The sequence below is a fragment of the Oryza glaberrima genome, chromosome 8 (assembly GCF_000147395.1).
Source record: "Oryza glaberrima chromosome 8, OglaRS2, whole genome shotgun sequence".
In the NCBI taxonomy this organism is placed as follows: Eukaryota; Viridiplantae; Streptophyta; class Magnoliopsida; order Poales; family Poaceae; genus Oryza; species Oryza glaberrima.
Window position 1 is genome coordinate 12,757,002 of NC_068333.1, and position 14,166 is coordinate 12,771,167.

General features: G+C 41.4%; 1 protein-coding gene across 1 annotated transcript; it reads right to left on the bottom strand.

The window, feature by feature from the left end:
* Positions 1-10,154: 10,154 nt before the first annotated feature.
* Positions 10,155-13,483, bottom strand: LOC127783262 (uncharacterized). The gene is made up of 8 exons (XM_052310499.1): positions 13,009-13,483; positions 12,150-12,903; positions 11,669-11,785; positions 11,416-11,594; positions 11,203-11,296; positions 11,022-11,099; positions 10,814-10,915; positions 10,155-10,549 (listed from the first exon to the last, which is right to left on the bottom strand). Exons 2-8 carry the CDS (start codon positions 12,705-12,707, stop codon positions 10,418-10,420), a joined length of 1,260 nt encoding a protein of 419 aa, XP_052166459.1. The 5' UTR covers positions 12,708-12,903; positions 13,009-13,483; the 3' UTR covers positions 10,155-10,417.
* Positions 13,484-14,166: the final 683 nt, after the last annotated feature.

Sequence of the window (14,166 nt, forward strand, 5' to 3'; positions counted from 1 at the left end):
GTATGGAGAATGATGGCTGTGCGTACCACCGTTATCCATGGATTGTCCTTGCCATGGGTTGGTGCCATATGTAGGTGCATGCAGTGGAACCAACTGAGTAGGCCCTGTTAATATCAGGAAGTAAATAGTCAATAAGATTCATATACATGAAAAATTAATAAATTGAAATAATAAAAATATGAAATTAGATGTAAGGGGAGACTGATCGCCTAACGGCGTAAACCCTCCTTGACCGATAAAATCTGCAGACATTTGGGGTATGGTAGGGATACCTTGGCTAGTCCCTGTATATGCTATTAATTAGCAAGAAGTAAAATTACGAGTGGACATATGCATGCCAATATGGTACTGAATGTACACGGACCTGCAAATGGTGCAAATCCTCCTTGCTAGTGTGAGGTTGGCACATCGGGAGCCATTTGAGGAATCATTTGTGGCCTTGCAGGAGGCATATGAGGCATGGGACGGACCATTCGCGTTCCCTCTGTCATCAATTGGAAAATATCATTTAGTCATTTCACATAAACAATTGGGAAAAAAATTAGCATATTGATGAGCTATCATGTACCAGCAAACGACGCAAACCCACCCTGCCATTGAGAGGTGATGGGCGTAGAGCTATGTGGGGGTACCCGTTCCGGTTGTGCTGCGAACGAATAAATTAGTCTTTAATATAAATGGCATTTATTTTAGCATTCTGCAATAACGTATTTTATCTTGAGTTGAACCAAAGCCTCCTAGGCGTTCCGAAATTTTAGTGATTTCTGGGATAGTCGGAATAGTGGGTGGCTCACGAAACAAAGTTGACCTTACTCCTGCACGACCATCACTGGATCATTGCGTGGAGGCTGAAGGGCGGGCTGAGGTGGACGGTCGGGAAGAGGTAGATGGACGCTCCGGCATTGGCTCGAACGTCCTTCTTGATGTTGCCGGAGTATAGACGTCCGAGGAATGTCGGCACGATGCGAGCCGCATGATTCGCTTACCTTTTCTACGGAGGGAGTCAACCGCGGCCATAACTTCCTGGTTGGTACCCGCGATTCCATCTCTAAGCTTCTCCCACAATATTTTCGCATCCCTTACTAACTCCCCTGCAATGTCGGTATGCATGGAGCGTAGCAACAATGTTAGAAAGTGGAACCCCATGTATAAGGATACACCGATGCAACAAAATATTTAAATGCTAGTAGTACCGTCAAGTGAGCGGGGGGTGCTAGATGCATATTATATATTTGGTCAATTGTTGGTGGACCTCGCTCGTCGGGATCCTCGGGTGCAAGCAGCCGGATGCGAGTCTGCGATGAGTACCAGGCCATGTATTGTTCGTAAGTGTTGTGGTCGTATGCCCTGGTCTCCTGGACGACATCATTCAAGGCCTGTGACCACGCCTCTATCCATGGGGTCATCCTTGAGTGCATAGATCGACGATACCTGTTGTCAGCTTGCCTCTTTTGCCTGCAATTCCTCTTTTGCCTGCAACAAAAATACAACAATTAGCTGTTAGTTATATCTGACAATTTTTAGTGCACAGAAATTAGACAGGATTGAAATAACAACATACGTGTGCACATCTGGTGGAAGGTGAAGTCCAACAGGAACTGGGACTTGTTGGTACAGTCCCATCTGACGCATTACCCTTTGAACATTATACCCCTCGACGAATATGTCGTACACCAGCATTTTTCGTGTCATCCAGTACGCTTCATCGCGGTAGCATAAGATGCTTACTCCATGTGGTGCACGTAAAATGGCCTCTTCGTTCGTGTACGGAGTCCACCGAACTTCGTTTTCCGTAAGGCTTTCGAACGCCTCGGTGAAGTACTCGTACACATTGTGCACCTGGATTCTCGCCCACTGTGGCTGCACGATCAGAGATTGTAGATTTAGTTATACAGTATCATTGAAATGACAGAAATATTCCTTTAATGCAAGCATACGTACCGGTCCGTAGCAGCAGCGAGTACCGAAGGTAGGACGATCATCAACTGCGTCAGTGTAATCGTCCTTGTGGGCCACGGCCACGCTCATGTATGGACGTCCGAACGAGAAGCGCCCGTACGACCACAACATGACCTAAAGTGGACACCCTGTGAAAATCGCCTCCCTTTGTCCGGTCTTAATACAAGCGTCGCAGAATCCACGGTTATGTGGCTGCAAGGACGGCTGATCCCCAGCTAAACTGTGCAGAAGGCGCTATGTTACCTTCAGCAATTTGGCGAGCAAGGGGGATTAGCCTGGCGTCCACAGTGTTCCTGTGCGAGCCGGTGAACATGACCCAACCAAACAGCCAAAGTAGATAAGTCTCAAGGTACAACGTCAGTTGGTACTCCTGGACATCGTCGGGCATATATCGCACCTAACAAAAAAACAATGTGTTGTCAGATATGTGAATGTGAACGAAATATGCCTTAATTAAAAATATTCAATTTCCTCAAACTGTGACAACCACTTCAATGTAGGGCCATGAGTTTCTTTTTCAGAGAAAAATATTTTGTCCTCATCATCGTCTGTATCACCAGTAGCGTACCGTGGCAAAATACATGCATATCGTGATACAATATCATCTCTCCAATCTTCCGGAGGGTCCGGAAGTACAATTGCTTGGCTGGCTAGTGACAGCCCCGTGAGCATGGACACATCCTGCAAAGTTATGGTCATTTCTCCGCATGGTAGATGGAATGTATTTCTCTGGCCTCCACCTATCAACCAGTGCCATAAGTAGGGACTTGTCGATATTTTGTCGTCGTTTGCTATGTGCCCCCATTTATTTTTGTTTAGGTTCTCTAGCGTCGTAATGCATCCTTGCCTGCGTCATCTGAATGAAGGTAAGAAGACCTGCAGCTGACAACCTATGAGGAAATTTATTAGTCACATTAGGCAATGTTATAGTACGATATCATGATGTTGTAAACTTTAAACATTTATGCACCTCGGCTTCCATCGTGGATCAATCCCCCACCATCCGGCTGTACGCGGTATTAGGACAGCTAGACTAGAGCAAGAATTTCCATCAGATATCTTCTTTGCACGATGTCGTGCATCGATCTCTTTGCTAAGTAACAGGTAAGGCCACTCTTCCATATCTGCATGTACATCATGAAGGGTAAATTAGAAATTTCATCAAGTGCATATACGGAAAAGTACATAATGCATTAAATTAAGGAATAAAATTTTCTCATAGTACAAGTACAAACTCGAGCAGTATCGTTGAAATAAATAGTACAACAATAGGTTTACAAACGTTACAAACTTGGTAACACCTTACAATAAAATCTTACAACATTACCATAATAAAATAAATATTACACATACTTATTGACTAACATATTACAAACTTATTGAAATACAACGTCATGCAGCAAACATATCATGACCGAACATAAATAACCGGACAGTGTAGGTTATAACTACTGCAGGTTTCCTTCCTCCCTATCGTGAGCACCCTGAGAGCCCCTTTTATTCCTACTCGCACGTTGTTCCCTAGGTTCCATGCTTAAAGATGTACCCTCCTTGTTATTCTTGCAATCTCTAGTGTGGTGCCCATACTGAAGACAGTCCTCACATCGCCTCACAGGCCCTCCCGCTTCGGATGCATCCATATCATTTCTTAAGCGCCGTGTTTGTCTTCTACCCTTACCAGCCTTCAACAAATCCAAGTCTGGCACATAGATCCTTTTATCACCCCCAGTTTCGACTAGGTGTTGGAGGGACCTCCATCCGAGGATCTCAGCACTCCATGCATTCAGAACTCTATCCTTTAGGTAGAACGTCGACACGTATGATGTTGAATCAAGCTTAATTTTAGCGCACGCGGCCAGGATATGGCTACATGGCTTATGAAGAAGCTTCGGCTTATTGCCAGAGCATGAACATGTGTTATCAGATTCGTGCCCTAGAGTAACTTCATGAGTGATGACCCTAGTAGAAGATCCAAAACCCCCCTTAGTGCATCATGTGACTTCCCACCTTCATCTGATGTTCCCAGTGGTAATGACCGTGTGAAATCTTGCCTTGTTAGCCTTCTCTTGGACGTGCTCTGCCATCTTTTTGCAGAAAGGTGTTTGTGCGTTAGACATTTGTTGCAACGCAGTGGCCCGCCTCGTCCTCATCCACATCGTTGTCCTGTGCATAATGCCTTCAACAATAGCAGTTAGAGGTAAAGGCCTTAATTTACGAAGAACCGCATTGTACGCCTCTGCAAGATTAGTGGTCATTATGCCATGCTTAGCCCCATTAGTGTCATGCAGGAGTGCCCACTTATCATTCGGCTCGCACTCAATCCAATGGGTAAAACATTTGATATTCTTTGATGACCTACGCTTCTTTCCATTTGATGGAATAAGATCATCCATTGGTTCCAGGGCCTAGGGGACATGTACATCCTGCGGGTTGTTGTTGGTCTGCTTTGACCGGATATGTGTCCTTGTCCCCTCGTCAAGTTGTTTCCAAAGCTCATCGAACTTTGTAGACTGATTTGCCTTGCACAACCGCTTGAACATGTTCAGCAGCCGCCGGCTGTTGAATTGTTTGAAAAAATTGGCTCCCATGTGCCGCATGCTCCAACGGCTGTGCATGTCAGGCCAGTAGTATGCACCATCACCATCCTCCTGGAGCTATTTGATTGCCTTCAACAAACCGGCATTCCGGTCATGGATGATGCATATCGATGTGCGTTTTTGCACCACTCCCCACTTTAGATGTTGCAAGAACTACAACCAGCTTTCGTAGTTCTCGCTTTCAACAAAAGCAAAAGCTACTGGAATTATCTGGTTGTTCGCATCCGCACCAACGACTATTAATATCTGGCCTCGGTACTTCCCAGTTAGGAATGTACCGTCGACACACAGCACCAGCCTCGAGCACTGGAACGCATGAATGCATGCTCTGAATGCAAAGAATTGACTCCCGATCCTGCACAACAACATAGGTCCTAGGGTTCCTGCTCTTTAGAATGTTAAGCATCTGTGGCAGTGTGTCATATGCTTCCTCAAATGTCCCATATCTTTTCTCCATTGCCTTCTGCAATGCCCTCCAAGCCTTGTGGTAACTAATTGTATATTGTTCACCTTTCTCCACCAGTTTTATTATGTGCCGCACAGGCAGGTCATCACCTTCAATAATTTCCTTGTAGTACTTGTTCGCGACGTATGCCGTGGTCAGGTTGCGGTGCGACTCCCTAGTGTTTCAAATCAGACAGGAGTGTTCCTGTAGTTTGGACACAATCCAGTAAGACTCGTACTTTGGCACGTGACCATGAAGACGGAAGGTGCTCACAGGCGACCATGTACTCAGTCATGTTAGACTTCACAACCCTGAACTGCCTTTGCATCTGGAATGACCATGACTTCACTGCGTCTTGCAACCCAGTTTTGTCACGGAACATTGCACCCAGATTGATTTGGCCATCCCCGTAGAACCATATTGAATCATGACAAGAGTTTTCTGCAATATAACCAGGGTCTTCAAGGTTCCACGAAGCAGACATAGGTACTTCCTCAACTTCTTGTTCATCTTTGTCATCATTCTCTTCAGCAGTGAGGTTTTCCTCATCTTTGACTGCATGTCGGTCCACCCTCTCAATTTCTTCAACCATAGCAGGTATGTCCTCCCCTTCATCGGCTTCACCAGTAGGATGGCAGTTGACCACTTCATCTCCTTGTATGGATAGATTTTGAATGTCAGGACCAACATCGCCACCATGATGGGGAGCTACAACTTCATCTTCTTCGTGTGAACTAGACCCCATCTCCTCACGGTTGCTGGATTGCCCCGCTGCGTTCTCCGTGGGGACTCTTCCTTGACATGCTTGCACCAGCATGACATATTCATATCCCCGTCTCCTACAGCCAGCGAGCCAATCCTGCCTTACTCTGTGTCACATTTTTTAACTCCCATCTTATGTTGTTGGCCGATCGGCTCCACATAACCCTCACGTTAATACTATATATACCCGGATCTAAAGAAAATGTGCATGTTAACCAGTACCAAACTTCGGGCATGGTAAGTGTGTCAGGATTTGGATGGTATAATGTGCATTGCCTAAAGTTGCTCAGATCGACACCACTTTCATTTTCCATAATTTCACCTTCACCGAAATACACTCTAAATGCCGACATTCCTGCCATTGCAGACAACACGGAATACTCCGTAAGGAAGTCTTACAGAACAAACTTGTCCTATTCACGACCAAAATTAGTTTACACGCATACTGTTTTTTTGACAAAAAATTCTTTATCAATAACTACTTATTTATATGTCCATATTATTTATAAAAAAATCATGTACTTGTAACAAAAAATTTATAAATAAATAATTATGTAAACATAAATTATTTACTTACGAATACATGACAATGCAATTCATTATTTATAATTTTACTACAACTTTGACATAAAAAATAAACACATGACAATAAAATTAATACAAATTAATTAATTAAAACACGTAATTAAACATAACTATGGCAATTAATTTAAGTAAAAGAGTATGTAATACTTAAAACAACACAACCATACCATATCGTACATAAATATGAAGTCTTTAATATTTTCCTGCATTTATCGGATCCCGCCTACTCCTTTATAACCAGCTTGCTCGTATAACAATTGCTACCTCAAAGTTTAGTTCACTGCATAATCCATATGTTTAACTAACAAATTAATAATACATATCAATTAATTTTAATACAACAAATGACTACTTGCACCGAAGAAACATTGACGGAAGCTAAGTTAAAAATCATTTTGGTTAGATCTTTCTATTCTTTATCTAGGACAACGACACTCATTGAGCCGCATCATGTTCTTTGCTACGGACTGTTTGTACCTAGTTAGATATGACGTCTGAAACAATACTACTATTGCAAATTTGGATGAGTACATTTAATATATTACAACTTTAACTATAAATTATCTAACAGACCGTAACTTTACTTAAATACAAAATATTTGTAACTATCAGTTAGTACAAAATTATCTATAAATTAATCATAACATGACAAATTAATAGAACCAAGTTCAACTTCACTTGATTAATTACATAATCAAATTAATCATACCTACCAATTTATTATAGTATAAAACTAGTTGCCGCGACATAAATTTATTTAACTGCACTTTAATTATAATACCAAATAAATTACAAACTATCTATTAATTACAAACTGTCTTCCATTATAGTACCATACCTTGTCTTGCCTTTTTCTTTTCAACCAATTTGCTCATATAAAAGTCTCAATTTCAAAGTTCTTCGTACTACTGCATTTCTTTGTTTGTTCGTAACTACCTACAATGTTAAGCATGTTTTAAGCACAACATATATTTCCCGCTACTTAACAGATATTTATACCTTTTCCATTTCTTACAAAATAAATAACTACATGAACTACTAAGTAATTGTAACTTAAAATTACAACAAATTAATTACAACTTTAATTTAATTTTTGTACCACATTTAATAATTATCAATACTATTAATATCAATATCAATAACTACAAATATAACTATTAATATTTCAGTTTTTTCATTTGTTACATATAATATTGGCCGTATATATAAAATTAAACATCACATGAACTACTAATTAATTTTGTCAGATAATTACTACTACGTACAAATTAATTGTAACTTATATTAAACTTTTGTACCTTATAAACTAATTATGTCTACCTATTTTTTTAACCCGAATCGACTCTATTAACTTTCTACATTTCTATTTTTGCATACTACCTAACAAAATATAATGTAGTAGTAACTAATACATACCTAAATTTTTCTCTAACATAATTAAAAACAAATATTAACTACGTGAACTAATATTTTCTAAATCCTCATCGTACGAATTTGTGCTAATAGAAAGCTAATCAACTTACGTGGCCTTTTTCCTTCTCTCCACTGCCTGCACTGCCTCCTCTCTTCTCTTGCTCTTCCTCTCCTCCTCAGTTCACTCCCTTCTGTCTTCCTCTGTGAGGACCATCTCCTCTCCTCTCAATTTAACCCTGTAAGCGCATTGGATTTGAACGCTACAGCGGTTACAAATGGTCGGCATGATGTGACTACAACAGTAAACTAGTAAGAGTGCACAGAGCTCTTCCACCTCTCCCTAAAAAGCTAAGGAAGATGGCTAGAACCCATGCAAAAAGCAAAAAGAAATAGAGATGGGAAATAAAGGTGTCGGTGGCGTCGGATGCGAAAAGCGCCGCCGCTCTCGCGCATGTGGAGCGCGATACCGAGGGCGGTCTCGCGCATGCGTACCGCGAGACCAAGCCCACTGCCGCTCCCCCGATACCCTCGCTCTCGCGCACGCGTAGAGCGAGACCACCCGCGGTCTCGTGCGTACAAAGCGCGACAACACGTGGTCTCGCGCCCGGAAAGCGCGACAGCGCTGCCCCACTGCGCTCCTCGCTCTCGCGCACGCGTAAAGCGACACAGTGATCGGTCTCGCACTCCCAAAGCACGACGCCGCGGGCCCACTGCCCTCCCCCAGGCTTTCTCTCTCTCGCGCATGCCGCGTCACCAGTCTCGTGTGCGCAAAGCGCGATACCGCGTGCCCACGTCTACCCCGTCGCATCATAACTGGTCTCGCGATTTCATATTACAATACCGACCTCGGTCTCGCGCAACAAAAGTGCGAGAGCGATGGCTCCGCCCGAGGTAGTCACGGGGATTTCTCCACGTGGCACTCTCGCGCGTGGGAAAAGCGATACCGCTGCGGTCTCACGTCTCATTTGCGTGAGAGCGCCAGCTCAACTTCGCTATCACTCTTCAGATAGCAATTTCGCCACGCTATCGCACTTTCCAGGAGTGAACATCGATATAGAGAGACATAGATGCATGAACAAAAGAAAGAAAATTTCGTGGCTGACACCGGATGTTTTCTTTCCCATGAAAAATGGAAGATTTAATTTTAACCTTTGAATTCAACATCATATGTCCTTTGTCCCAAATGGCCCTATAAGAAAAAAAAAATTCCAAAGGAATGCAATACATCCAAAATTCCTCCCTGCAAAAAAATAAAAATCCTTGTTCCAAACATGGTCTTAAAGAGAGGGCCATGTATTTTTCATGTAAAGCATCCAATGATCCAAACACCATTTTGTGCATGATTTTGTTTCCTTAGATTCGACAAGCGATGATTTCTCGATAACACTTTTTCTCCAGTTTTCTTCTATTTTTAGGTTTCCTCGTTTCAATGGAGCATTTGCAGTGTGACAAAAAAAAACTTCTGTATTGTCACTTCGCATCCGATAAAAAAAAAACTTCTGTATTTAAGTGGTGATGGTGGATAGCACGATGAGTTAATGTGAGAGCACTACTTAAATCGACGGGTGACGCTTCAAGTCAACTTCCATTGGCGGTGTAATTTGACTACTCCTTCCCTGATTTGATATTTAACAAAAAAAAATACTACTCAACTGCACCGTTGCATGTTCTCTTCAGAACACACAAGCAGTCGAGTGCGCACGAAACTTAAATTTAAAATATCGAAGTACTTCCTCCATTATTGTTTAGTATGATGTAAATTCCATCTTGTCGTGGTAATGGCAAGACAACTATTGCCAGATTCGCGATGCCGGAGTCTATTCTGCTACAGCAATTTAAACAATTCGACAAAATATTGGTTTGATACTTCTGCTGTAGCAGTTCAAAAACAATTCGGAGTCAAAGTACTGGTTTGATTTACGTAGCTCTCCACCAGACATGTCCCAACACTATTCTTTTCTTAGAGAGAGTACCGTTGGCTATTATTTACTCCCTCCGTCCCAAAATACAACAATTATTAGCCTGAAGGATTTGTCCCAAAATATAACAACTTCATCAACATTCTTTTCCCAACCAATCACAACTCTCCACCATTCACTTTTTCTACCTACCTCCACTACTCATCCAATCACAACCCTCTACCATTTACTTCTACCTATTTTTTTAATAACCGCGTCCAACTTTAAAACTTCTTATATTCTGGGACGGATGGAGTAGTTAAACAACTTGTTGGCTATGTGTCCTTTTATGGCAGAGGCCGGCGGCGATGTAATACATTTTCATTATCTTAAAAAAAGTAAAGCAAAACTGCCAAAAGCGCTCTCCAAAAATATATCCTTGCTGGGTTGCCAAATGAATTTCAACAAACACCAAACCTGTACAAGTTTCCACCATTAGCACAATCTGCTCATATGGCATCATGGAATTCTCTTTCAAATATGAAGATGTGATGCACACACAAAAACACACAATATGACTTGTTCATGAGAAACCCACATTGCAGTTTTGGCAACTCCCCATATTCTTGGTTCTTCCACGATTTCGCTCATCGAACCGCAGTCTGAACTGGTGCCAAGTACCAAATGACTACCCATTTCACTGTTTCCAAACCTACAAAGGCTACAACACTGCAGAGCATTTTTCCCTTTCTTATACATTATCCATCCATCTTGAGTGAACTTAACCGTCTGATTCTTTGGTCAAGCTCAGCCATTACAACCGTCTCTTGCTTTTTCCTTTCCTTTGTGATTGTGTTTGTTGTCATCGAACCAATCTTATCAAAAGCGAACTAGAAAAATAAGGATAAAAAGATCCATCAGCAACCAATGTTTGGTAGAGTGCTTCAAAACATCAACACATCTGGGTAAACCATACAGACATCTTTTACGGTTTTTATTCTCATTGTACTGAAATATCCCATTGACCCAAATTTTCATCTGTAAAACTATTGCGACTACGTAATATAAAGCCACTGACTACCTCACTGAGTTACCAGTACATGAACAAAAATAATATACGATATGATGGACCCAAAACTAGGAAGAAGATTTACCGTGAGGAGTTCATCAGGGTCGTATAGATGATGAGCAGTTGTCTGCAAAATATCAATTACATCACCAATATGTTGAATACGTAGTAGATCATCTTCTCTCATCTGCAAATATACCAAAAACAGAGTAAGCGAAAGAAACAGCAGGCACCCTCTTGCTCATAGAGGCAACTCTCAGAATGCATGCATCGATAAATTTCATGATACACACCTTGAAAATTGCCAGAGCAACATGGAACAATACTTTTGCTCCTTCATTGAATAGAACATCCCATACCCGGAGGGTTGTCTGCCACAACAGTGATAATAATAATGAAAATTATTTAAGATAAGTTTGAGTAAACCATACATTGACCTCTTAAATATTTATGCTATCTGGTATTTCTTCTAACCTCTGAAGGCAAGGTCTTGGAGAAGAGGCACAAGAACCATTCTGTGGCAACAAGAGAAACATCAAACCCCATTGCTTCAAGATGAGCAGCAATCCTGCATCATTTGGGTAATCCAATGATTCACAATCATCTTATAATGGTAATGCTTGTTATTGCCAGCGACTGATGAAAAATCATAGCATAAAAGCCATAAACATAACGGGGGGGAAATACCTGGGGCACTTTTTAGCTAGGAGGTCTTTGAAAACTCTCTGCTCGACATGGCATCCAGAAAGATTATCAGTATAGCAATCATTGACAAGTACATTTTCCAGTAGTACAGCAAGCATCCAGAATGCATCTTCCTCTGTCTTCATAACAAGCAACAACAATGCAGCTACATAATTTAAACCCTGCATAGCATGGTGTTAGTAATGGAGCTTCTCTATAAAACAGTTACATTTGAAAAGCATTGCTTTATGCCTACCTGGCAATATCCAACTTCTGAGTCACGAAATGAGTAACCAACAAGCACACGCCGAAGAGATGCCTGACCTTCCTCACTGTTCAGCCAAGAATGACATGGAAATGTGCGAGGGAGATCCTGTAAAATTCCCATAACTAATATTATTCTCTAAATTCCATAGTCCTATTAAAATGATAATTGTAGTAGAATCACACATTTGTTTTCACTAAAATAAAAATTATACTGATGAAGTTAACTGAAGAATGTAAAATGATGCTCATTACTAATTATACACTTAGCTAGAATGCGACAACTATACACTCTATTTGTTGCCTATGTCATACAGTTTTTTTAACAACTATAAATAAAAAAATTTTAACAGGCTTATTCATTAAATTAAACTTGAAATTCTGAGATGACCATATAATCTTTCACTTTAGATAAATATAGATAATATACTGACTTGTACAGGATAAATCCGTAATAGCTTCACAGTACTCACATGGTCGATTTGTAGCGTGGCTGGCGTGGTCTTCCCCTCAGTAGCCCGGATCAACTCATCATAGTACGTCTCAGGCACCGTTGACCGCTTCTTGGCAGCCCCCGACACTGACAGCCACACCTTCGGCCTCAGCACTGGTGGCACACCCTTCCTGATCAGCCTCCTTAGTGTAATCGTGTTGGTGAGCACCGACAGCTTGAGTGACGTGACGCTGATTACCCCCTCACTGCCACCATTGGAGGAGATCCTTGGTTGGAGATACCAGTTTGCGCCCTTGCTGGCCTCGAGCGCCCACCACACCCTCCCTTGCTCCCTCATCCTCTCCCTCACATCGTTCAGCACATTGACGTCGTCAACATTGCCCTCCACCATGAATCCATAGAGGTCCTCGAATTTGGCCAACAGCTGGTGAGCATTGGCATGGCCCTTCCTGGGTGTGCTGTACCTGATGGTGTGGGTGGTAGTGGGCATGGATGCAGCTGGCGTGTTCCACAATGTCCTCCTCCTCCTATGGTTGAAATCATCTTCCACCACACCCCTCACTTGGGTACCAAACATGTTCTTATCCACAAATCTACTTGCCAACAAATAATATTCACAAAAATCGATCTAAAAATCCCCAAATCTCTGCTGCTTCGAAGGTTTTCTTCCTTCTATCTTCCTAACCTTTCTTGGAAAAAAAAAAGAGCTTATGATGGATTACTCCTCCAAGGATATTGTAACCACTGATTTATTACTCTCTAATCCTTGACCCCTGGGACCATTTCAAGAAGAAGAAATTTATTGCACTTGGCATCAAACAAGGAACAAATTAGGTGCAAGAACTCATTGGATTGGAGAGGGAAAAACACCAACTCACCTTGGATTGCAAGAACCCGCACGGATCTTTCCCTCGGGTGAGCTGATTCGTTGCACCAAGAATCAAGAAGACGACCGTATTTGGCCGGTGCTGCCGCCTCTGTGGGAAGATTGATCCCGGAAGCTGCAAGAACCCGAGGAGGAGGCGGAAGCAAAGCAAGCACCGGCAGCCTCAGATTGGGAGCACGAGCAGCGGCTAAAAATGGCAGGCCCTGCACGTCTTCTGCTCCTCTCTCCTCTCCTCTTTTGACCCTATTTTGGGAGGTCCAATGGCTCTGATCGAATCAAACCAAGATTGGGAGCAGCTCTTCCGTTCCTATCACCAAGATGATGAAATGCTCAGCGCCTGTGCCTCTCTCTCAGATTTTTTTTCGGGATTAGCTCTCTTCTTGATGAGCTTCTTGCCAATGGCAGCTTCTCCTACGGCTTTCGAGAAGAGGGAGCTTGGGATTTGGCTTTTATGGAGTATGGCTTCTTCTTGTGACCATGTCTGCTTGTCTTAATTATCCGCCTTTTTTTTGAAAAAAAAATAAAGTTTCTGTAAAGATGTGATTGTATTAAGTATGAATAGGTGGTCAATTTCATTTTTACAGGCTTCCCCTCCGAAAACTCCGAATTTAGATATCTTTACGTGATACCACACAATACAATGTACTCACTCTATAGTTTTCTACGGAAATTTAAAAAAGAGTGAAATTGAATGTGGGATTATTGTGTTGCTTTTAAGATGAGAAAATAAATAAAGAAATTAAATTGATTGGTGAGATAAAATAGTGGTTGTTGAAATTGTTATATTCTGAGATAAATTTTAAAAGTTAGAATTTGGTATAGTTTAGGACATATGCAGTAGGAAGGAGCCAAAAATTATTGTAGAGTACAATTTATATTTTTATTTGCATCAGTTTAAAAGTTAAGTTTGAATAATAAAAAATGAAGAAAAAGCATCTAGATTAATTTAATACTACCTCCGTCCCTAAATATTTGACGCCGTTGTCTTTTTTAAACATGTTTGACCGTTCGTCATATTCAAAAAATTTAAGTAATTATTAATTATTTTTTATCAGTTGATTCATTGTTAAATATATTTTTATGTATACATATAGTTTTATATATTTCACAAAAGTTTTTGAATAAGACGAACGGTCAAATATGTTTAAAA